This window comes from Notolepis coatsorum (genome assembly GCF_963971535.1).
Source record: "Notolepis coatsorum genome assembly, chromosome: 1".
NCBI classification, from domain to species: Eukaryota; Metazoa; Chordata; class Actinopteri; order Aulopiformes; family Paralepididae; genus Notolepis; species Notolepis coatsorum.
This window is the reverse complement of record NC_140165.1, coordinates 12,521,856-12,548,089: the sequence shown is the minus strand read 5'-3', so window position 1 is coordinate 12,548,089 and position 26,234 is coordinate 12,521,856. Positions and strand designations below refer to the sequence as shown.

Here is a 26,234-nt window from a genome sequence, read left to right as displayed (position 1 = left end):
ACTCTATAACTAGTCTCTCCTCTCACTCTACAACTAGTCTCTCATCTCACTCTACAACTAGTCTCTCCTCTCACTCTATAACTAGTCTCTCCTCTCACTCTACAACTAGTATCTCCTCTCACTCTACAACTAGTATCTCCTCTCACTCTACAACTAGTCTCTCCTCTCACTCTACAACTAGTCTCTCCTCTCACTCTATAACTAGTCTCTCCTCTCACTCTACAACTAGTCTCTCCTCTCACTCTACAACTAGTCTACTCTCACTCTACAACTAGTCTCTCCTCTCTCTCTACAACTAGTCTCTCCTCTCTCTCTACAACTAGTCTCTCCTCTCACTCTACAACTAGTCTCTCCTCTCACTCTACAACTAGTCTCTCCTCTCTCTCTACAACTAGTCTCTCCTCTCACTCTATAACTAGTCTCTCCTCTCACTCTACAACTAGTCTCTCCTCTCACTCTACAACTAGTCTCTCCTCTCACTCTACAACTAGTCTCTCCTCTCACTCTACAACTAGTCTCTCCTCTCTCTCTACAACTAGTCTCTCGTCTCACTCTACAACTAGTCTCTCCTCTCACTCTACAACTAGTCTCCTCTCTCTCTACAACTAGTCTCTCCTCTCACTCTACAACTAGTCTCTCCTCTCACTCTACAACTAGTCTCTCCTCTCACTCTACAACTAGTCTCTCCTCTCACTCTACAACTAGTCTCTCCTCTCACTCTACAACTAGTCTCTCCTCTCCTCTCTCTCTACAACTAGTCTCTCCTCTCTCACTCTACAACTAGTCTCTCCTCTCACTCTACAACTAGTCTCTCCTCTCCCTCTACAACTAGTCTCTCCTCTCACTCTACAACTAGTCTCTCCTCTCTCTCTACAACTAGACTCTCCTCTCACTCTACAACTAGTCTCTCCTCTCACTCTACAACTAGTCTCTCCTCTCACTCTACAACTAGTCTCTCCTCTCCTCTCTCTCTACAACTAGTCTCTCCTCTCTCACTCTACAACTAGTCTCTCCTCTCACTCTACAACTAGTCTCTCCTCTCACTCTACAACTAGTCTCTCCTCTCACTCTACAACTAGTCTCTCCTCTCACTCTACAACTAGTCTCTCCTCTCTCACTCTATAACTAGTCTCTCCTCTCACTCTACAACTAGTCTCCTCTCTCTCTACAACTAGTCTCTCCTCTCACTCTACAACTAGTCTCTCCTCTCACTCTATAACTAGTCTCTCCTCTCTCTCTACAACTAGTCTCTCCTCTCACTCTACAACTAGTCTCTCCTCTCTCACTCTACAACTAGTATCTCCTCTCACTCTATAACTAGTCTCTCCTCTCACTCTACAACTAGTCTCTCCTCTCACTCTACAACTAGTCTCTCCTCTCACTCTACAACTAGTCTCTCCTCTCTCTACAACTAGTCTCTCCTCTCTCTCTACAACTAGTATCTCCTCTCACTCTATAACTAGTCTCTCCTCTCACTCTACAACTAGTCTCTCATCTCACTCTACAACTAGTCTCTCCTCTCACTCTATAACTAGTCTCTCCTCTCACTCTACAACTAGTATCTCCTCTCACTCTACAACTAGTATCTCCTCTCACTCTACAACTAGTCTCTCCTCTCACTCTACAACTAGTCTCTCCTCTCACTCTATAACTAGTCTCTCCTCTCACTCTACAACTAGTCTCTCCTCTCACTCTACAACTAGTCTACTCTCACTCTACAACTAGTCTCTCCTCTCTCTCTACAACTAGTCTCTCCTCTCACTCTATAACTAGTCTCTCCTCTCTCTCTATAACTAGTCTCTCCTCTCACTCTACAACTAGTCTCTCCTCTCACTCTACAACTAGTCTCTCCTCTCACTCTATAACTAGTCTCTCCTCTCACTCTATAACTAGTCTCTCCTCTCACTCTACAACTAGTCTCTCCTCTCACTCTACAACTAGTCTCTCCTCTCACCCTACAACTAGTCTCTCCTCTCACTCTACAACTAGTCTCTCCTCTCTCTCTATAACTAGTCTCTCCTCTCACTCTACAACTAGTCTCTCCTCTCTCTCTACAACTAGTCTCTCCTCTCACTCTATAACTAGTCTCTCCTCTCACTCTACAACTAGTCTCTCCTCTCACTCTACAACTAGTCTCTCCTCTCACTCTACAACTAGTCTCTCCTCTCACTCTACAACTAGTCTCTCCTCTCTCTCTACAACTAGTCTCTCCTCTCACTCTACAACTAGTCTCTCCTCTCACTCTACAACTAGTCTCCTCTCTCTCTACAACTAGTCTCTCCTCTCACTCTACAACTAGTCTCTCCTCTCACTCTACAACTAGTCTCTCCTCTCACTCTACAACTAGTCTCTCCTCTCACTCTACAACTAGTCTCTCCTCTCACTCTACAACTAGTCTCTCCTCTCCTCTCTCTCTACAACTAGTCTCTCCTCTCTCACTCTACAAGTAGTCTCTCCTCTCACTCTACAACTAGTCTCTCCTCTCCCTCTACAACTAGTCTCTCCTCTCACTCTACAACTAGTCTCTCCTCTCTCTCTACAACTAGACTCTCCTCTCACTCTACAACTAGTCTCTCCTCTCACTCTACAACTAGTCTCTCCTCTCACTCTACAACTAGTCTCTCCTCTCCTCTCTCTCTACAACTAGTCTCTCCTCTCTCACTCTACAACTAGTCTCTCCTCTCACTCTACAACTAGTCTCTCCTCTCACTCTACAACTAGTCTCTCCTCTCACTCTACAACTAGTCTCTCCTCTCACTCTACAACTAGTCTCTCCTCTCTCACTCTATAACTAGTCTCTCCTCTCACTCTACAACTAGTCTCCTCTCTCTCTACAACTAGTCTCTCCTCTCACTCTACAACTAGTCTCTCCTCTCACTCTATAACTAGTCTCTCCTCTCTCTCTACAACTAGTCTCTCCTCTCACTCTACAACTAGTCTCTCCTCTCTCACTCTACAACTAGTATCTCCTCTCACTCTATAACTAGTCTCTCCTCTCACTCTACAACTAGTCTCTCCTCTCACTCTACAACTAGTCTCTCCTCTCACTCTACAACTAGTCTCTCCTCTCTCTACAACTAGTCTCTCCTCTCTCTCTACAACTAGTATCTCCTCTCACTCTATAACTAGTCTCTCCTCTCACTCTACAACTAGTCTCTCATCTCACTCTACAACTAGTCTCTCCTCTCACTCTATAACTAGTCTCTCCTCTCACTCTACAACTAGTATCTCCTCTCACTCTACAACTAGTATCTCCTCTCACTCTACAACTAGTCTCTCCTCTCACTCTACAACTAGTCTCTCCTCTCACTCTATAACTAGTCTCTCCTCTCACTCTACAACTAGTCTCTCCTCTCACTCTACAACTAGTCTACTCTCACTCTACAACTAGTCTCTCCTCTCTCTCTACAACTAGTCTCTCCTCTCTCTCTACAACTAGTCTCTCCTCTCACTCTACAACTAGTCTCTCCTCTCACTCTACAACTAGTCTCTCCTCTCTCTCTACAACTAGTCTCTCCTCTCACTCTATAACTAGTCTCTCCTCTCACTCTACAACTAGTCTCTCCTCTCACTCTACAACTAGTCTCTCCTCTCACTCTACAACTAGTCTCTCCTCTCACTCTACAACTAGTCTCTCCTCTCTCTCTACAACTAGTCTCTCGTCTCACTCTACAACTAGTCTCTCCTCTCACTCTACAACTAGTCTCCTCTCTCTCTACAACTAGTCTCTCCTCTCACTCTACAACTAGTCTCTCCTCTCACTCTACAACTAGTCTCTCCTCTCACTCTACAACTAGTCTCTCCTCTCACTCTACAACTAGTCTCTCCTCTCACTCTACAACTAGTCTCTCCTCTCCTCTCTCTCTACAACTAGTCTCTCCTCTCTCACTCTACAACTAGTCTCTCCTCTCACTCTACAACTAGTCTCTCCTCTCCCTCTACAACTAGTCTCTCCTCTCACTCTACAACTAGTCTCTCCTCTCTCTCTACAACTAGACTCTCCTCTCACTCTACAACTAGTCTCTCCTCTCACTCTACAACTAGTCTCTCCTCTCACTCTACAACTAGTCTCTCCTCTCCTCTCTCTCTACAACTAGTCTCTCCTCTCTCACTCTACAACTAGTCTCTCCTCTCACTCTACAACTAGTCTCTCCTCTCACTCTACAACTAGTCTCTCCTCTCACTCTACAACTAGTCTCTCCTCTCACTCTACAACTAGTCTCTCCTCTCTCACTCTATAACTAGTCTCTCCTCTCACTCTACAACTAGTCTCCTCTCTCTCTACAACTAGTCTCTCCTCTCACTCTACAACTAGTCTCTCCTCTCACTCTATAACTAGTCTCTCCTCTCTCTCTACAACTAGTCTCTCCTCTCACTCTACAACTAGTCTCTCCTCTCTCACTCTACAACTAGTATCTCCTCTCACTCTATAACTAGTCTCTCCTCTCACTCTACAACTAGTCTCTCCTCTCACTCTACAACTAGTCTCTCCTCTCACTCTACAACTAGTCTCTCCTCTCTCTACAACTAGTCTCTCCTCTCTCTCTACAACTAGTATCTCCTCTCACTCTATAACTAGTCTCTCCTCTCACTCTACAACTAGTCTCTCATCTCACTCTACAACTAGTCTCTCCTCTCACTCTATAACTAGTCTCTCCTCTCACTCTACAACTAGTATCTCCTCTCACTCTACAACTAGTATCTCCTCTCACTCTACAACTAGTCTCTCCTCTCACTCTACAACTAGTCTCTCCTCTCACTCTATAACTAGTCTCTCCTCTCACTCTACAACTAGTCTCTCCTCTCACTCTACAACTAGTCTACTCTCACTCTACAACTAGTCTCTCCTCTCTCTCTACAACTAGTCTCTCCTCTCTCTCTACAACTAGTCTCTCCTCTCACTCTACAACTAGTCTCTCCTCTCACTCTACAACTAGTCTCTCCTCTCTCTCTACAACTAGTCTCTCCTCTCACTCTACAACTAGTCTCTCCTCTCACTCTACAACTAGTCTCTCCTCTCCTCTCACTCTACAACTAGTCTCTCCTCTCACTCTACAACTAGTCTCTCCTCTCACTCTACAACTAGTATCTCCTCTCACTCTACAACTAGTCTCTCCTCTCACTCTACAACTAGTCTCCTCTCTCTCTACAACTAGTCTCTCCTCTCACTCTACAACTAGTCTCTCCTCTCACTCTACAACTAGTCTCTCCTCTCACTCTACAACTAGTCTCTCTTCTCTCTCTACAACTAGTCTCTCCTCTCTCTCTACAACTAGTCTCTCCTCTCACTCTACAACTAGTCTCTCCTCTCACTCTACAACTAGTCTCTCCTCTCACTCTACAACTAGTCTCTCCTCTCACTCTACAACTAGTCTCTCCTCTCACTCTACAACTAGTCTCTCCTCTCACTCTACAACTAGTCTCTCCTCTCACTCTACAACTAGTCTCTCCTCTCACTCTATAACTAGTCTCTCCTCTCACTCTACAACTAGTCTCTCCTCTCACTCTACAACTAGTCTCTCCTCTCACTCTACAACTAGTCTCCTCTCTCTCTACAACTAGTCTCTCCTCTCACTCTACAACTAGTCTCTCCTCTCACTCTATAACTAGTCTCTCCTCTCACTCTACAACTAGTCTCTCCTCTCACTCTACAACTAGTCTCCTCTCTCTCTACAACTAGTCTCTCCTCTCACTCTATAACTAGTCTCTCCTCTCACTCTACAACTAGTCTCTCCTCTCACTCTACAACCAGTCTCCTCTCTCTCTACAACCAATCTCTCATCTCACTCTACAACTAGTCTCTCCTCTCACTCTACAACTAGTCTCTCCTCTCACTCTACAACTAGTCTCTCCTCTCTCTCTACAACTAGTCTCTCCTCTCTCTCTACAACTAGTCTCTCCTCTCTCTCTACAACTAGTCTCTCCTCTCACTCTACAACTAGTCTCTCCTCTCACTCTACAACTAGTCTCTCCTCTCACTCTACAACTAGTCTCTCCTCTCTCTCTACAACTAGTCTCTCCTCTCTCTCTACAACTAGTCTCTCCTCTCACTCTACAACTAGTCTCTCCTCTCACTCTACAACTAGTCTCTCCTCTCACTCTACAACTAGTCTCTCCTCTCACTCTACAACTAGTCTCTCCTCTCACTCTACAACTAGTATCTCCTCTCACTCTACAACTAGTCTCTCCTCTCACTCTACAACTAGTCTCTCCTCTCTCTCTACAACTAGTCTCTCCTCTCACTCTATAACTAGTCTCTCCTCTCACTCTACAACTAGTCTCTCCTCTCTCTCTATAACTAGTCTCTCCTCTCACTCTACAACTAGTCTCCTCTCTCACTCTACAACTAGTCTCTCCTCTCTCTCTATAACTAGTCTCTCCTCTCACTCTACAACTAGTCTCCTCTCTCACTCTACAACTAGTCTCTCCTCTCACTCTACAACTAGTCTCTCCTCTCACTCTACAACTAGTCTCTCCTCTCACTCTACAACTAGTCTCTCCTCTCACTCTACAACTAGTCTCTCCTCTCACTCTACAACTAGTCTCTCCTCTCCTCTCACTCTACAACTAGTCTCTCCTCTCTCTCTATAACTAGTCTCTCCTCTCACTCTACAACTAGTCTCTCCTCTCACTCTACAACTAGTCTCTCATCTCACTCTACAACTGGTCTCTCCTCTCACTCTACAACTAGTCTCTCCTCTCACTCTATAACTAGTCTCTCCTCTCACTCTATAACTAGTCTCTCCTCTCACTCTACAACTAGTCTCTCCTCTCACTCTATAACTAGTCTCTCCTCTCACTCTACAACTAGTCTCTCCTCTCACTCTACAACTAGTCTCTCCTCTCACTCTACAACTAGTCTCTCCTCTCACTCTACAACTAGTCTCTCCTCTCACTCTACAACTAGTCTCTCCTCTCACTCTACAACTAGTCTCTCCTCTCACTCTACAACTAGTCTCTCCTCTCACTCTACAACTAGTCTCTCCTCTCACTCTACAACTAGTCTCTCCTCTCACTCTACAACTAGTCTCTCCTCTCTCTCTACAACTAGTCTCTCCTCTCACTCTACAACTAGTCTCTCCTCTCTCTCTACAACTAGTCTCTCCTCTCACTCTACAACTAGTCTCTCCTCTCACTCTATAACTAGTCTCTCCTCTCACTCTACAACTAGTCTCTCCTCTCTCACTCTACAACTAGTCTCTCCTCTCTCTCTACAACTAGTCTCTCCTCTCACTCTACAACTAGTCTCTCCTCTCACTCTACAACTAGTCTCTCCTCTCACTCTATAACTAGTCTCTCCTCTCACTCTACAACTAGTCTCTCCTCTCACTCTACAACTAGTCTCTCCTCTCACTCTACAACTAGTCTCTCCTCTCACTCTATAACTAGTCTCTCCTCTCACTCTACAACTAGTCTCTCCTCTCACTCTACAACTAGTCTCTCCTCTCACTCTACAACTAGTCTCTCCTCTCTCTCTACAACTAGTCTCTCCTCTCACTCTACAACTAGTCTCTCCTCTCTCTCTCTACAACTAGTCTCTCCTCTCACTCTATAACTAGTCTCTCCTCTCACTCTACAACTAGTCTCTCCTCTCACTCTACAACTAGTCTCTCCTCTCACTCTATAACTAGTCTCTCCTCTCTCTCTACAACTAGTCTCTCCTCTCTCACTCTATAACTAGTCTCTCCTCTCACTCTACAACTAGTCTCTCCTCTCACTCTACATCTAGTCTCTCCTCTCACTCTACAACTAGTCTCTCCTCTCACTATATAACTAGTCTCTCCTCTCTCTCTACAACTAGTCTCTCCTCTCTCACTCTATAACTAGTCTCTCCTCTCACTCTATAACTAGTCTCTCCTCTCACTCTATAACTAGTCTCTCCTCTCACTCTACAACTAGTCTCTCCTCTCACTCTACAACTAGTCTCTCCTCTCTCACTCTACAACTAGTCTCTCCTCTCACTCTATAACTAGTCTCTCCTCTCACTCTACAACTAGTCTCTCCTCTCACTCTACAACTAGTCTCTCCTCTCACTCTACAACTAGTCTCTCCTCTCACTCTACAACTAGTCTCTCCTCTCACTCTACAACTAGTCTCCTCTCACTATAACTAGTCTCTCCTCTCACTCTACAACTATCTCTCCTCTCACTCTACAACTAGTCTCTCCTCTCACTCTACAACTAGTCTCTCCTCTCTCACTCTACAACTAGTCTCTCCTCTCACTCTATAACTAGTATCTCCTCTCTCTCTACAACTAGTCTCTTCTCTCACTCTACAACTAGTCTCTCCTCTCACTCTACAACTAGTCTCTCCTCTCACTCTACAACTAGTCTCTTCTCTCACTCTACAACTAGTCTCTCCTCTCACTCTACAACTAGTCTCTCCTCTCTCTCTACAACTAGTCTCTCCTCTCACTCTACAACTAGTCTCTCCTCTCTTTCTACAACTAGTCTCTCCTCTCACTCTACAACTAGTCTCTCCTCTCACTCTACAACTAGTCTCTCCTCTCTTTCTACAACTAGTCTCTCCTCTCACTCTACAACTAGTCTCTCCTCTCACTCTACAACTAGTCTCTCCTCTCTCTCTACAACTAGTCTCTTCTCTCACTCTACAACTAGTCTCTCCTCTCACTCTATAACTAGTCTCTCCTCTCACTCTACAACTAGTCTCTCCTCTCACTCTACAACTAGTCTCTCCTCTCTCTCTACAACTAGTCTCTTCTCTCACTCTACAACTAGTCTCTCCTCTCACTCTACAACTAGTCTCTCCTCTCACTCTATAACTAGTCTCTCCTCTCACTCTACAACTAGTCTCTCCTCTCACTCTACAACTAGTCTCTCCTCTCACTCTACAACTAGTCTCTTCTCTCACTCTATAACTAGTCTCCTCTCACTCTATAACTAGTATCTCCTCTCACTCTACAACTAGTCTCTCCTCTCACTCTACAACTAGTCTCTCCTCTCACTCTACAACTGGTCTCTCCTCTCACTCTACAACTAGTATCTCCTCTCTCTCTACAACTAGTCTCTCCTCTCACTCTACAACTAGTCTCTCCTCTCACTCTACAACTAGTCTCTCCTCTCACTCTACAACTAGTCTCTCCTCTCACTATATAACTAGTCTCTCCTCTCACTCTACAACTAGTCTCTCCTCTCTCTCTATAACTAGTCTCTCCTCTCACTCTATAACTAGTCTCTCCTCTCTCTCTATAACTAGTCTCTCCTCTCACTCTACAACTAGTCTCTCCTCTCACTCTACAACTAGTCTCTCCTCTCACTCTACAACTAGTCTCTCCTCTCACTCTACAACTAGTCTCTCCTCTCACTCTACAACTAGTCTCTCCTCTCACTCTACAACTAGTCTCTCCTCTCACTCTACAACTAGTCTCTCCTCTCTCACTCTACAACTAGTCTCTCCTCTCACTCTACAACTAGTCTCTCCTCTCACTCTACAACTAGTCTCTCCTCTCTCACTCTACAACTAGTCTCTCCTCTCACTCTACAACTAGTCTCTCCTCTCACTCTACAACTAGTCTCTCCTCTCACTCTACAACTAGTCTCTCCTCTCTCACTCTACGACTAGTCTCTCCTCTCACTCTACAACTAGTCTCTCCTCTCACTCTACAACTAGTCTCTCCTCTCACTCTACAACTAGTCTCTCCTCTCACTCTACAACTAGTCTCCTCTCTCTCTATAACTAGTCTCTCCTCTCACTCTACAACTAGTCTCTCATCTCACTCTACAACTAGTCTCTCCTCTCACTCTACAACTAGTATCTCCTCTCACTCTACAACTAGTCTCTCCTCTCACTCTACAACTAGTCTCTCCTCTCACTCTACAACTAGTCTCTCATCTCACTCTACAACTAGTCTCTCCTCTCACTCTACAACTAGTCTCTCCTCTCACTCTACAACTAGTCTCTCCTCTCTCTCTACAACTAGTATCTCCTCTCTCTCTCTACAACTAGTCTCTCCTCTCACTCTACAACTAGTCTCTCCTCTCTCTCTACAACTAGTCTCTCCTCTCTCACTCTACAACTAGTCTCTCCTCTCTCTCTACAACTAGTCTCTCCTCTCACTCTACAACTAGTCTCTCCTCTCTCACTCTACAACTAGTCTCTCCTCTCACTCTACAACTAGTCTCTCCTCTCACTCTACAACTAGTCTCTCCTCTCTCTCTACAACTAGTCTCTCCTCTCTCTCTACAACTAGTCTCTCCTCTCACTCTACAACTAGTCTCTCCTCTCACTCTACAACTAGTCTCTCCTCTCTCTCTACAACTAGTCTCTCCTCTCTCTCTACAACTAGTCTCTCCTCTCACTCTACAACTAGCCTCTCCTCTCACTCTACAACTAGTCTCTCCTCTCACTCTACAACTAGTCTCTCCTCTCACTCTACAACTAGTCTCTCCTCTCTCTCTACAACTAGTCTCTCCTCTCACTCTACAACTAGTCTCTCCTCTCACTCTACAACTAGTCTCTCCTCTCACTCTACAACTAGTCTCTCCTCTCACTCTACAACTAGTATCTCCTCTCACTCTACAACTAGTCTCTCCTCTCACTCTACAACTAGTCTCTCCTCTCACTCTACAACTAGTCTCTCCTCTCACTCTACAACTAGTCTCTCCTCTCACTCTCTATAACTAGTCTCTCCTCTCACTCTACAACTAGTCTCTCCTCTCACTCTACAACTAGTCTCTCCTCTCACTCTCTATAACTAGTCTCTCCTCTCACTCTACAACTAGTCTCTCCTCTCACTCTATAACTAGTATCTCCTCTCTCTCTACAACTAGTCTCTCCTCTCACTCTACAACTAGTCTCTCCTCTCACTCTACAACTAGTCTCTCCTCTCACTCTACAACTAGTCTCCTCTCACTCTACAACTAGTCTCCTCTCACTCTACAACTAGTCTCTCCTCTCACTCTATAACTAGTCTCTCCTCTCACTCTACAACTAGTCTCTCCTCTCACTCTACAACTAGTCTCTCCTCTCACTCTACAACTAGTCTCTCCTCTCACTCTACAACTAGTCTCTCCTCTCTCTCTACAACTAGTCTCTCCTCTCACTCTACAACTAGTCTCTCCTCTCACTCTACAACTAGTCTCTCCTCTCACTCTATAACTAGTCTCTCCTCTCTCTCTACAACTAGTCTCTCCTCTCACTCTACAACTAGTCTCTCCTCTCTCTCTACAACTAGTCTCTCCTCTCTCTCTACAACTAGTATCTCCTCTCACTCTACAACTAGTCTCTCCTCTCACTCTACAACTAGTCTCTCCTCTCACTCTATAACTAGTCTCTCCTCTCCTCTCACTCTACAACTAGTCTCTCCTCTCACTCTACAACTAGTCTCCTCTCTCTCTCTACAACTAGTCTCTCCTCTCACTCTACAACTAGTCTCTCCTCTCTCTCTACAACTAGTCTCTCCTCTCTCTCTACAACTAGTATCTCCTCTCACTCTACAACTAGTCTCTCCTCTCACTCTACAACTAGTCTCTCCTCTCACTCTATAACTAGTCTCTCCTCTCCTCTCACTCTACAACTAGTCTCTCCTCTCACTCTACAACTAGTCTCTCCTCTCACTCTACAACTAGTCTCTCCTCTCACTCTATAACTAGTCTCTCCTCTCACTCTACAACTAGTCTCTCCTCTCTCTCTATAACTAGTCTCTCCTCTCACTCTATAACTAGTCTCTCCTCTCTCTCTATAACTAGTCTCTCCTCTCACTCTACAACTAGTCTCTCCTCTCACTCTACAACTAGTCTCTCCTCTCACTCTACAACTAGTCTCTCCTCTCACTCTACAACTAGTCTCTCCTCTCACTCTACAACTAGTCTCTCCTCTCACTCTACAACTAGTCTCTCCTCTCACTCTACAACTAGTCTCTCCTCTCTCACTCTACAACTAGTCTCTCCTCTCACTCTACAACTAGTCTCTCCTCTCACTCTACAACTAGTCTCTCCTCTCTCACTCTACAACTAGTCTCTCCTCTCACTCTACAACTAGTCTCTCCTCTCACTCTACAACTAGTCTCTCCTCTCACTCTACAACTAGTCTCTCCTCTCTCACTCTACGACTAGTCTCTCCTCTCACTCTACAACTAGTCTCTCCTCTCACTCTACAACTAGTCTCTCCTCTCACTCTACAACTAGTCTCTCCTCTCACTCTACAACTAGTCTCCTCTCTCTCTATAACTAGTCTCTCCTCTCACTCTACAACTAGTCTCTCATCTCACTCTACAACTAGTCTCTCCTCTCACTCTACAACTAGTCTCTCCTCTCACTCTACAACTAGTCTCTCCTCTCACTCTACAACTAGTCTCTCCTCTCACTCTACAACTAGTCTCTCATCTCACTCTACAACTAGTCTCTCCTCTCACTCTACAACTAGTCTCTCCTCTCACTCTACAACTAGTCTCTCCTCTCACTCTACAACTAGTCTCTCCTCTCACTCTACAACTAGTCTCTCCTCTCACTCTACAACTAGTCTCTCCTCTCACTCTACAACTGGTCTCTCCTCTCACTCTACAACTAGTCTCTCCTCTCACTCTACAACTAGTCTCTCATCTCACTCTACAACTAGTCTCTCCTCTCTCTCTACAACTAGTCTCCTCTCTCTCTATAACTAGTCTCTCCTCTCACTCTACAACTAGTCTCTCCTCTCACTCTACAACTAGTCTCTCCTCTCACTCTACAACTAGTCTCTCCTCTCACTCTACAACTAGTCTCTCCTCTCACTCTACAACTGGTCTCTCCTCTCACTCTACAACTAGTCTCTCCTCTCACTCTACAACTAGTCTCTCATCTCACTCTACAACTAGTCTCTCCTCTCTCTCTACAACTAGTCTCCTCTCTCTCTATAACTAGTCTCTCCTCTCTCTCTACAACTAGTCTCTCCTCTCACTCTACAACTAGTCTCTCCTCTCACTCTACAACTAGTCTCTCCTCTCACTCTACAACTAGTCTCTCCTCTCTCACTCTACAACTAGTCTCTCCTCTCACTCTACAACTAGTATCTCCTCTCACTCTACAACTAGTCTCTCCTCTCACTCTACAACTAGTCTCCTCTCACTCTACAACTAGTCTCTCCTCTCACTCTACTAGTCTCTCCTCTCTCTCTACAACTAGTCTCTCCTCTCACTCTACAACTAGTCTCTCCTCTCTCTCTACAACTAGTCTCTCCTCTCTCTCTACAACTAGTCTCTCCTCTCACTCTACAACTAGCCTCTCCTCTCACTCTACAACTAGTCTCTCCTCTCACTCTACAACTAGTCTCTCCTCTCACTCTACAACTAGTCTCTCCTCTCTCTCTACAACTAGTCTCTCCTCTCACTCTACAACTAGTCTCTCCTCTCACTCTACAACTAGTCTCTCCTCTCACTCTACAACTAGTCTCTCCTCTCACTCTACAACTAGTATCTCCTCTCACTCTACAACTAGTCTCTCCTCTCACTCTACAACTAGTCTCTCCTCTCACTCTACAACTAGTCTCTCCTCTCACTCTACAACTAGTCTCTCCTCTCACTCTCTATAACTAGTCTCTCCTCTCACTCTACAACTAGTCTCTCCTCTCACTCTACAACTAGTCTCTCCTCTCACTCTCTATAACTAGTCTCTCCTCTCACTCTACAACTAGTCTCTCCTCTCACTCTATAACTAGTATCTCCTCTCTCTCTACAACTAGTCTCTCCTCTCACTCTACAACTAGTCTCTCCTCTCACTCTACAACTAGTCTCTCCTCTCACTCTACAACTAGTCTCCTCTCACTCTACAACTAGTCTCCTCTCACTCTACAACTAGTCTCTCCTCTCACTCTACAACTAGTCTCTCCTCTCACTCTACAACTAGTCTCTCCTCTCTCTCTACAACTAGTCTCTCCTCTCACTCTACAACTAGTCTCTCCTCTCACTCTACAACTAGTCTCTCCTCTCACTCTATAACTAGTCTCTCCTCTCTCTCTACAACTAGTCTCTCCTCTCACTCTACAACTAGTCTCTCCTCTCTCTCTACAACTAGTCTCTCCTCTCTCTCTACAACTAGTATCTCCTCTCACTCTACAACTAGTCTCTCCTCTCACTCTACAACTAGTCTCTCCTCTCACTCTATAACTAGTCTCTCCTCTCCTCTCACTCTACAACTAGTCTCTCCTCTCACTCTACAACTAGTCTCCTCTCTCTCTCTACAACTAGTCTCTCCTCTCACTCTACAACTAGTCTCTCCTCTCTCTCTACAACTAGTCTCTCCTCTCTCTCTACAACTAGTATCTCCTCTCACTCTACAACTAGTCTCTCCTCTCACTCTACAACTAGTCTCTCCTCTCACTCTATAACTAGTCTCTCCTCTCCTCTCACTCTACAACTAGTCTCTCCTCTCACTCTACAACTAGTCTCTCCTCTCACTCTACAACTAGTCTCTCCTCTCACTCTATAACTAGTCTCTCCTCTCACTCTACAACTAGTCTCTCCTCTCTCTCTATAACTAGTCTCTCCTCTCACTCTATAACTAGTCTCTCCTCTCTCTCTATAACTAGTCTCTCCTCTCACTCTACAACTAGTCTCTCCTCTCACTCTACAACTAGTCTCTCCTCTCACTCTACAACTAGTCTCTCCTCTCACTCTACAACTAGTCTCTCCTCTCACTCTACAACTAGTCTCTCCTCTCACTCTACAACTAGTCTCTCCTCTCACTCTACAACTAGTCTCTCCTCTCTCACTCTACAACTAGTCTCTCCTCTCACTCTACAACTAGTCTCTCCTCTCACTCTACAACTAGTCTCTCCTCTCTCACTCTACAACTAGTCTCTCCTCTCACTCTACAACTAGTCTCTCCTCTCACTCTACAACTAGTCTCTCCTCTCACTCTACAACTAGTCTCTCCTCTCTCACTCTACGACTAGTCTCTCCTCTCACTCTACAACTAGTCTCTCCTCTCACTCTACAACTAGTCTCTCCTCTCACTCTACAACTAGTCTCTCCTCTCACTCTACAACTAGTCTCCTCTCTCTCTATAACTAGTCTCTCCTCTCACTCTACAACTAGTCTCTCATCTCACTCTACAACTAGTCTCTCCTCTCACTCTACAACTAGTCTCTCCTCTCACTCTACAACTAGTCTCTCCTCTCACTCTACAACTAGTCTCTCCTCTCACTCTACAACTAGTCTCTCATCTCACTCTACAACTAGTCTCTCCTCTCACTCTACAACTAGTCTCTCCTCTCACTCTACAACTAGTCTCTCCTCTCACTCTACAACTAGTCTCTCCTCTCACTCTACAACTAGTCTCTCCTCTCACTCTACAACTAGTCTCTCCTCTCACTCTACAACTGGTCTCTCCTCTCACTCTACAACTAGTCTCTCCTCTCACTCTACAACTAGTCTCTCATCTCACTCTACAACTAGTCTCTCCTCTCTCTCTACAACTAGTCTCCTCTCTCTCTATAACTAGTCTCTCCTCTCACTCTACAACTAGTCTCTCCTCTCACTCTACAACTAGTCTCTCCTCTCACTCTACAACTAGTCTCTCCTCTCACTCTACAACTAGTCTCTCCTCTCACTCTACAACTGGTCTCTCCTCTCACTCTACAACTAGTCTCTCCTCTCACTCTACAACTAGTCTCTCATCTCACTCTACAACTAGTCTCTCCTCTCTCTCTACAACTAGTCTCCTCTCTCTCTATAACTAGTCTCTCCTCTCTCTCTACAACTAGTCTCTCCTCTCACTCTACAACTAGTCTCTCCTCTCACTCTACAACTAGTCTCTCCTCTCACTCTACAACTAGTCTCTCCTCTCTCACTCTACAACTAGTCTCTCCTCTCACTCTACAACTAGTATCTCCTCTCACTCTACAACTAGTCTCTCCTCTCACTCTACAACTAGTCTCCTCTCACTCTACAACTAGTCTCTCCTCTCACTCTAATAGTCTCTCCTCTCTCTCTACAACTAGTCTCTCCTCTCACTCTACAACTAGTATCTCCTCTCACTCTACAACTAGTCTCCCCTCTCACTCTATAACTAGTATCTCCTCTCACTCTACAACTAGTCTCTCCTTTCACTCTACAACTAGTATCTCCTCTCACTCTACAACTAGTCTCTCCTCTCACTCTACAACTAGTCTCTCCTCTCACTCTACAACTAGTCTCTCCTCTCACTCTCTATAACTAGTCTCTCCTCTCACTCTACAACTAGTCTCTCCTCTCACTCTACAACTAGTCTCTCCTCTCACTCTACAACTAGTCTCTCCTCTCACTCTATAACTAGTATCTCCTCTCTCTCTCTACAACTAGTCTCTCCTCTCTCTCTACAACTAGTCTCTCCTCTCACTCTACAACTAGTCTCTCCTCTCTCTCTACAACTAGTCTCTCCTCTCACTCTATAACTAGTCTCTCCTCTCACTCTACAACTAGTCTCTCCTCTCACTCTACAACTAGTCTCTCCTCTCTCACTCTACAACTAGTCTCTCCTCTCACTCTATAACTAGTCTCTCCTCTCTCTCTACAACTAGTATCTCCTCTCTCTCTCTACAACTAGTCTCTCCTCTCACTCTACAACTAGTCTCTCCTCTCTCTCTACAACTAGTCTCTCCTCTCTCACTCTACAACTAGTCTCTCCTCTCTCTCTACAACTAGTCTCTCCTCTCACTCTACAACTAGTCTCTCCTCTCTCACTCTACAACTAGTCTCTCCTCTCACTCTACAACTAGTCTCTCCTCTCACTCTACAACTAGTCTCTCCTCTCTCTCTACAACTAGTCTCTCCTCTCTCTCTACAACTAGTCTCTCCTCTCACTCTACAACTAGTCTCTCCTCTCACTCTACAACTAGTCTCTCCTCTCTCTCTACAACTAGTCTCTCCTCTCTCTCTACAACTAGTCTCTCCTCTCACTCTACAACTAGCCTCTCCTCTCACTCTACAACTAGTCTCTCCTCTCACTCTACAACTAGTCTCTCCTCTCACTCTACAACTAGTCTCTCCTCTCTCTCTACAACTAGTCTCTCCTCTCACTCTACAACTAGTCTCCTCTCTCACTCTACAACTAGTCTCTCCTCTCACTCTACAACTAGTCTCTCCTCTCACTCTACAACTAGTCTCTCCTCTCACTCTACAACTAGTCTCTCCTCTCTCTCTACAACTAGTCTCTCCTCTCACTCTACAACTTGTCTCTCCTCTCACTCTACAACTAGACTCTCCTCTCACTCTACAACTAGTGTCTCCTCTCACTCTACAACTAGTCTCTTCTCTCACTCTACAACTAGTCTCTCCTCTCACTCTACAACTAGTCTCTCCTCTCACTCTACAACTAGTCTCTCCTCTCACTCTACAACTAGTATCTCCTCTCACTCTACAACTAGTCTCTCCTCTCACTCTACAACTAGTCTCTCCTCTCACTCTACAACTAGTCTCTCCTCTCACTCTACAACTAGTCTCTCCTCTCACTCTCTATAACTAGTCTCTCCTCTCACTCTACAACTAGTCTCTCCTCTCACTCTACAACTAGTCTCTCCTCTCACTCTCTATAACTAGTCTCTCCTCTCACTCTACAACTAGTCTCTCCTCTCACTCTATAACTAGTATGTCCTCTCTCTCTACAACTAGTCTCTCCTCTCACTCTACAACTAGTCTCTCCTCTCACTCTACAACTAGTCTCTCCTCTCACTCTACAACTAGTCTCCTCTCACTCTACAACTAGTCTCCTCTCACTCTACAACTAGTCTCTCCTCTCACTCTATAACTAGTCTCTCCTCTCACTCTACAACTAGTCTCTCCTCTCACTCTACAACTAGTCTCTCCTCTCACTCTACAACTAGTCTCTCCTCTCACTCTACAACTAGTCTCTCCTCTCTCTCTACAACTAGTCTCTCCTCTCACTCTACAACTAGTCTCTCCTCTCACTCTACAACTAGTCTCTCCTCTCACTCTATAACTAGTCTCTCCTCTCTCTCTACAACTAGTCTCTCCTCTCACTCTACAACTAGTCTCTCCTCTCTCTCTACAACTAGTCTCTCCTCTCTCTCTACAACTAGTATCTCCTCTCACTCTACAACTAGTCTCTCCTCTCACTCTACAACTAGTCTCTCCTCTCACTCTATAACTAGTCTCTCCTCTCCTCTCACTCTACAACTAGTCTCTCCTCTCACTCTACAACTAGTCTCCTCTCTCTCTCTACAACTAGTCTCTCCTCTCACTCTACAACTAGTCTCTCCTCTCTCTCTACAACTAGTCTCTCCTCTCTCTCTACAACTAGTATCTCCTCTCACTCTACAACTAGTCTCTCCTCTCACTCTACAACTAGTCTCTCCTCTCACTCTATAACTAGTCTCTCCTCTCCTCTCACTCTACAACTAGTCTCTCCTCTCACTCTACAACTAGTCTCCTCTCTCTCTCTACAACTAGTCTCTCCTCTCACTCTACAACTAGTCTCTTCTCCTCTCAAACATCATCTTCTCTATTGAACTTACTCTTATATTCTACTGCCCTGCCCTATCCTCCCCTCTCCTCTACTTTTATCTGTTCTGTTCTACCATTTTCTGTACCCTCCTCTACCGTGCTCAATTCTATCCTGTTCTATTCCTTTTTCGCCATATTCTATATTCTGTTCCATTGCATTATTTTCTATGCTCTTGTCTGATCTTACATAGCAGAGTGAAGCATTGTCACGCTCAAACACTCCCTGCCATACCATACTGACAGCGCTCTCACACTCACACACACACACACACACACACACACACACACACACACACACACACACACACACACACTCGTGACAGCATCCATCAGTGAAACAAAAGGGAGAGCTCCTATTCATGCAGGACAAGAGGGGACCTGCGTCGCAGCAGCAGCAGCAGCTCGGGACACGTCTAGGAATCACACGGCTTCACATCCGGCGTTCAATCAAACACTTCTCAAGACATATTTCTGAAGAGTGTTTCCATTTTTATCCCGTCCGCCTGATTTGATGAGAGCTCACTTTTCAGAGGACTTTTGAGTTGAAAGTATTTCCAGTATATCAACTGAGACATTCCACTGTACAGTTGATATAGTGTACAGTTCTCTCTCAAATCAAAATGTATTGCCCTCCCTCTCTCTCTCTCCCTCTCTCTCTCTCTCTCCGGGGAAGGGCCGCTGGGAGTGGACGCCACTCTACAAGCCCCCCTCAGCAGCCGGGGGGGGGGGGGGGGAATCAGCGGTGATGTAATGTTGACACAGTCGCCGTGGTTCCTTTGAACACAGACCTCAGATCTGCGGAGCGCGTTGAAGTCCGTGGGAGAGACGAGAGAGAGCGTGATGAGCCAACATCTACATCTGTGTTGAAACGTACGACCGCTTCACCACATGGGCCCACACTCAGAGTGGTTCAGGATGAGCCGGCGCCGATGCTTCACTCCGCTGCTGAACCGCGGAACCTCAAAAGCTCTCGATTCGCGACCCATAGAAACAGAGGGGTGCCCTTTCGTGAAATACCCGATCCGCTCGGGGGTCCCGACTCCCCGGGTTGAGAACCAATGCTTTAGGACAGGGGTTCCCAAACTTTTCAGGCCGGGACCCAGAAAATAAGGCGTCAGAGAGCCGCGGCCCAATGCACATCGTCAGGCTTTTTTTTTCTTTTCTTTTTTTGCCAGGCGACCGATTTTTTAAGCCAAATATCACTTCAATCCTATTAAGTTAGTTCAAGTTAGTTATTCATTTATATGTGCTATTTATGAGAGGGCTAACTTGTTGCAAAATAATAATGATAATAATAATAGCCTCATTAAAATACTATTGTTGCTTCGGTTGTTTTCAGCGTTTTATGTGCATAATCTGTTATTTAGTTTGAAATGTTCGTTGAAATAAGTAGATTTTTCGTTTTTGTTTATTTATTAAGTTAATATAAAACCATATAGTCACATTTTAGAATACAATAGAATAGAATTTTAGAATACAACTAGAAACACTGTCCTGGCCTGCTTCTAAGTTCAGTGGCCTGACAATTATTATTTATTTAAAAAAAAATTGGATTTTATTTTAATTTTTAATTTTTTTTAAATCATCTCGTGGCCCTCCCGTGGCTGCTCGCGGCCCACCTTTGGGTCGCGACCCCGACTTTGGGAACCACTGCTTTAGGAGACGCGCATCAAGTGCAGTGTATAGGGGTAATCTTAGACAACGAAGATATACAAAACTACCGTTACATTACAGCTTGGCGCTACGCCCACTGGGTGGATATCCAGTGAGTAACAACGCGCCATCTGGTGTTTGCTTTCATCCAAAGCGCCTCACATTACCAGGAATGCATGTTCCAATTATACTTGGGTCTAATTATTAATCCATCCATGGTGGGAATCAAAACTCTCTAACCTTTTTTGAGGCTTTGAACATTTCTTAAAAGTCTTAAAAAGCGCTTGTTTTGTCTACAAATGCCTACATGGACTAGCTTCCCCGTCCTGTACAGGAATCTATATACAAAAAAAGAACCATTGGACTCTGCACCAGGTCAGACACCAGAGGTGACTGCATGGTCAAACGTAGACCGACCACGTTTGGCCAAAACGTCCCGTCTGTAAAAGCCAGCCATATGTGGAACAGTCTCCCCGTTTCCATAAGGGAAAGCCCCACCCTTGCTTCTTTTAGAGGGCAACTCAAACAATGGCTGAAGACCAACCAGTCATGTGACCACATGTGACATATCTCTAGCCACTAGTATTTTCATGTATTGCTGCTATGTATTTGTAAATTTCTTACTGTTTCATCATGTGTCCTGTTTTTACGTTTGGGGACAACGGATGGAAATTAGCCCCGTGCTAAATCCTTGTTGACATTTTTACACTCCGGGCAGTCAGGTGGCGTAGCGGAGATTGCGCTCGTCACCAATGCAAGAGGCTGCGGTCTCGACTCCCGGAGTCAGCATTGCCTTTTGGCTTGGGCTGATCGCTATACTAACCCGTTTGGCTGGGTTAGGGGGAGGGAAGTCACGGGTGGGGATCTGGCGTTGTGGACAGCGACGCCTACAGGTCAGGTCTGGGCGCTTGCTCAGCGGAGGCAGGACTTGATGAAGGCAGCGTGACCTCCCACACGTTACGCTTCACCAATGAGAGTCCTCGCTGCCAGGTGAGAAGAGAGTCACTGGCTGTCGCCACACGTGTCGGAGGAAGCGTGCGGATACTTCAGGGTTCCCTTGTACCGACCAGTTGGAGAACATGCGCACAACAAACATGTAGGGGGGGGGGGGAGGGGGGGGGAATTGGCACAACGACTAAATTGGACGGGGAGAAAACAGAGACAAATCAGAGAAAGAGAGGATTAATTTTTTTTTTACATTTTTACACTCCACTGTGTTCGTTCATTTTGCATTGTCCCGTCCAAATAAACATTTGAATAAAATGATTTAAAACCTGTTGTGCTGGAGATTTTTAACAGGGGATGGAGAAGATATGGGTCGTTTTCAATAACACCGTTTTGCCTCCCAAATCTATTAAACGAAATGCCTTCTGAGAGGGACGCAAGATGGCCATTGTAAAATATCTAGTATACCGGGAGCTCTGACGTCACCTGAAAGCAACGGAGAGGATAGAGAACTACAAACACATGTGGATGGTGGAGACAGATAGGGAACTACAAACACATGTGGATGGTGGAGACAGAGGCTCTTTATAGCTGTAGGTGTGTGGGAGGTAAGCCACGGCGTCGTCTGACTGGAAGCCGCTCCTGTAAAATGCGAGCGATCGAGGCTGATAAGGTAATAATGAAACGATACTGCAGTAGGTCAGATGATGTTAAAAGAGCGCCGTCAAAGGATTTCACGACAACGTTATCCGTTTAGGGCCGTCTTAAAGAGGAATATATCATTTTAAGAACTCTCTCCTAAAGCTAGACACCAGAGAGAGAGGTGATGTCACTGGGATGTAAGAATGGGGGGGGAGGGGGGGGGCTGATCATAAATGAGGCTGAGATTCTTTTGAAGGCCGTGAAATGTTCGCGTGTGCTCTTACGCCCCGAATGAGGTTCATAATATATCCTCATCTGGTTTTCTTTGTGTCTAAATGGTGTTCGGTATCCGGCTCGGACCGGCTCGGACCGGCTCGGACCGGCTCGTCGTGTCCCTGCGTACCTGGAAGTCATCAGGAGGGAACTGCAGCATGTCTCGCAGCACGTCGCTGATGATCTGGGTCTTCCTCTGCAGCAGCACGCACTCGTAGTCCAGAGGCTCGATGATCTTGGGCTTCACCTGAGGGGCAGATGACAAGGGCAAGTTATAATAATAATAATAATAATAAATAATAATAATAATAATAATAATAATAATAATAATAATAATAATAATAATAATAATAATAATAATAATAATAATAATAATAATAATTCATTACATTTATATAGCGCTTTTCTAGACACTCAAAGCGCTCCCCTTCACCACCACTGGTAGCACGCAACCTTGGGCTACGCAGGCTCAATGGCTGCCATACACTGGCACCAGGCACACATCACACTACTACACAACGGCTGAACGGCTCAGGAGACGGGGATTGATATCAGCCAATTAAGGGGAAGGGATGATTAGGAATTTGGCCGGGAATGTCGGGGAACCCCCTACTCTTTACGATAGGCGTCCTGGGTTCTTTAACACTAGCACAGCCGACAAGGGGTCAAATTACCCCTAGGCACTTTCAATAAATGTATCCTCGTCACTCGGTCGAGCTCCAGCTCTGTCACTCAATGACTTTTCCTAAAAGTACCCGTTTTATCTGGCACGGTTTTTGAAATTTCAAAATGACTTCAGGAAAATGTAATTAGAACGTTATTCCACATAATGGGCCGTTGGAACAGACGAAAGTCACAGCACTTTGCGAGCATCTAGCGCAGGGGTGGCCAACCCGTGGCTCGCGAGCCGCATGTGGCTCTTTGCCCGTCAATGTGTGGCTCTTCCATGAAAAAAATAAAAAATTATAATATATATAAATTATATATATATTTTTATACTTTTTTTTTTTTTTATGTCACTCAAACCTACATTTCATTGTGGTAAACCTCATATTTTTATATTCAGAGGTAATTATATAGTTTACACTGTTTATTTTTCTCATATTTCTCATAAGCTGTCGGGTCATCTGACCCGTTCCCGGTGGGAATCAGTGGCATTTTCTCCATGGCTGTGCTAGTGTTAACGACCGAGATTCAGTCAGGACCTCGGTTTAGCGTCTCATCCGAAGGAATGTCACCAACTGCGGAAGATATGAAAGAATACCAGTGTGCTTGAATATTCAATAAGAATAATGGTCTATTTGGATTGGATTGCTATAAATAAAGCATAACGTAGAAAGATTTAGAGCCGTTATTGTCGCAACTTTTTCAATATTTCTGCGACTCTTTGTCACATGAACCAATGTAATGTTAAAGGTGCTATACATAACATTCAGCCACTGGATGTCGGACTAGAGCACCATTTATCATTTATCCAATCATTCCCCACGTGGACAAATGAGAAGCAGGAAGAGGATACATGCATGCAACATGGAAACAACATCCATTTTGGACCCGCCAAAAACGTTTAAATTATAAATGCATTAATGAGTCTTTTTGGGGGGGGGGGGGGGGGGGGGGGGGAAGAACGCAATACTTTTATTCCACCCCTTTCTAAAAGCTCTGCGGATGTATGCTTTTTTTTTTTTTATTATTATGTTTTTGGTAGATTTGTATTTGTTTGTACTACCGGGCAGTCCGGTAGAGGGAGAGAGAGAGGAAGAACGGGAGACAGGGTGGGGGGAAGACATTCGGCAGAGGACGCCGGGTCCGGGAATCGAACCCGGGTCGGCCGCTTCGCGACGCAGCGCGTCACATGGGTCGCCACTCGGGTGCCCGGATGTATATTTTTTTTTTTTTTTTTATATATATTTTTTGCACAAATCTCTCCAATATTCAACACATATCTTTCCACATCACAATATGCAACGTCCAAGATTTGCCTTTTTCTTTTTTTGTAAGAACATACAAAACATGTAAAAGACTCATACAAATACATTAAAAACTGACATGGAAATAAAAAAAAATACTTACGAAAAAAAAGACTATACATTGTGCATATATATCCCTGATGCACATACTTTACATGTAGACCGATCTACCTGCAAGCAGGTATGTGCTGCATCTTCTATCGGGATGCCATCCTTCTCCATATTGCATGTGAGAGAATGCGTCTCAGATATATGTAGGTGTGCATGAGAGCATGCATGCATGTGTGTCTCAGATATATGTACGTGGGTACGTGTATCACGTAAGTATGTGTGCATGCCTCATACGTGTGTGTGTGCGCATCTTTCTGGTGTGTGACTGTACTCCTACCTCTTGTGTGTGTCTCGTATCCATGTGTGCCTCTGCCCCTTATGTGAGTGTGTATCTCAGGTATGTATATGTATGTGCGCCTCGCTACGTATATGTGTGTGTCCCCTATGTATGTGTATATCCCCCATATGTGTAAGTGAGAGCCTATGCTTCAACTATGTGTATATGTACGTGTGTGTGTATGCCTATTTCCTATAAATGAGTATGTGCATGTATGTGTGCCCCTGGCATGTATATCTCAGCCTTGTGCATATGAGTGTGTGTAAATCTATTATGTACACATACGAATATGTGTATCCTAGATACGTGTATGCGGCTAAACATGCGCATGTATACTTTTTTTTAATGATTACTCTACATACGATTTTTATCTATAGCACCTTTAATGTCCCTTCCATATACTACATAAGACACCATCCCACCAAGAAGCACTGTCCCTTTTCCCAATAATAAGCCTCTGACCCGTGTGGTTGAGCAAAGGTTGGACAAGTTCCAAAGCATGACAGTACAGTGTGATATGGAGGACAGGAGAGAAAGCCTGCGACGTTCTAACCGGTCTGGAGACGGACTTGTGGTGAACAAGCCGTCATTGTCTTTCCAGCGGGTCGCTATGGCTGCCAGCGACGGCAGCAGCGGGCTCCCTGGCAGAGAGACGAGAGAGAGAGACGGATGAATGTGGGTTAAGAGAGACGGAGGAGAGCGAGGGACGAGGAAGAGGAGGGAGGGATGGAGGGATGGGGCGCAGAAAAACTCTGTGTGACATTTCTTGTACCAGTCACTGTATCATGAGCTCACATGCGAGGGGCTAAAAGGACAGCTCTCATTGGGCCCTTCCGCCTCTCGGAAACCCCCAGTTGACCAATGAGAGCGCCCGGTGTCCCTGCGAGAATCTCCAGGAAGATACGGTACACGGTGACCTCATCTCAGCAACGTGCAACGCAGGAGGATGTCGGTGTCCGTTATCTAAACAAGACGCTGAATAATATCCTGTTAATATCTTAATAATGGGTACGTGTGCTCAATTATAATGTGTGGCCTCTCTCTAAGGCATCTTGTCCTGATAGTGACCCAGGGGACAGGCTCTTAGTCGGGGTTCGTTCAAGGCCTGCACGGCCTGGAGCCTCCCCCGCCATTCCAGACTGGGGCTTTGGCATTCCAAGGCCAGACCCAGGGGGTTCCGCAAGCAACGTCCTGCCTCCAGGACCCATACGGAGGTACTGGGACGGATATCAATGTCTTGTTTGTTTGTAAGCCGTATGTGTGTGTGCGTGTGCGTGTGTGTGAAATGCACTTGCATGTGTGCATGCATGAATGTGTGTATTTTTATATTAATGTTTGTCTGTAATCAGCGTGTGTGTGCGCATGTCTGTGTGTGTTTTTAATGAATTTATCTGTTGAATTTATGAATATGAATTTATGAATGTATCTGTCTGCATCTGTCTGCGTGTGTGTGTGTGTGTGTGTGTGTGTGTGTGTGTGTGTGTGTGTGTGTGTGTGCGTGTGTGTGTGTGTGTGCGTGTGTACGTGCATGAATGTTTCATTTCATGTTTGAAATAAACAAACCTTTATTTCAACTCGTTAGACACCGATGTTACCCTCAGTTACAGTGACGACAAGCGTACAAAACAAGACACGACAAATAAGAATACACAATACAAATCAGCTAAGACAGTTACAAGTCGACACACGGTGGTCGGAGATCATTACTTGTAAAACGCAGCGAGAGAAGGAAGAGCCTTCAGCTTCAGAGTCAGTCGGAGGGCGTTCCAGGTGTTGGAAGCGTCAAAGGAAAAAGCAGTTTTTCCTTTGAGCATGTGGCCATGTTTACATACGCAGCGTTATCAAAATTGCGAATAGATCCGGAGCAGATGTGGTGTCGGCCTGTTTTAAACAAATAGAATAGGAATAGAATAGAATAGAAATACTT

The 26,234-nt window shown here is 45.1% G+C and overlaps 1 protein-coding gene across 1 annotated transcript in view; it reads right to left on the bottom strand.

Moving 5' to 3' along the window:
- The window catches only part of LOC311237471 (bone morphogenetic protein receptor type-2-like), a 148,419-nt gene that overhangs the window by 108,584 nt on the left and 13,601 nt on the right, over positions 1-26,234 (bottom strand). Inside the window, exon 2 of the mRNA XM_084325379.1 lies at positions 22,080-22,196. Within this exon, the coding sequence (XP_084181505.1) occupies positions 22,080-22,196 (117 nt within the window). The remainder of the gene's footprint in view (positions 1-22,079; positions 22,197-26,234) is intronic.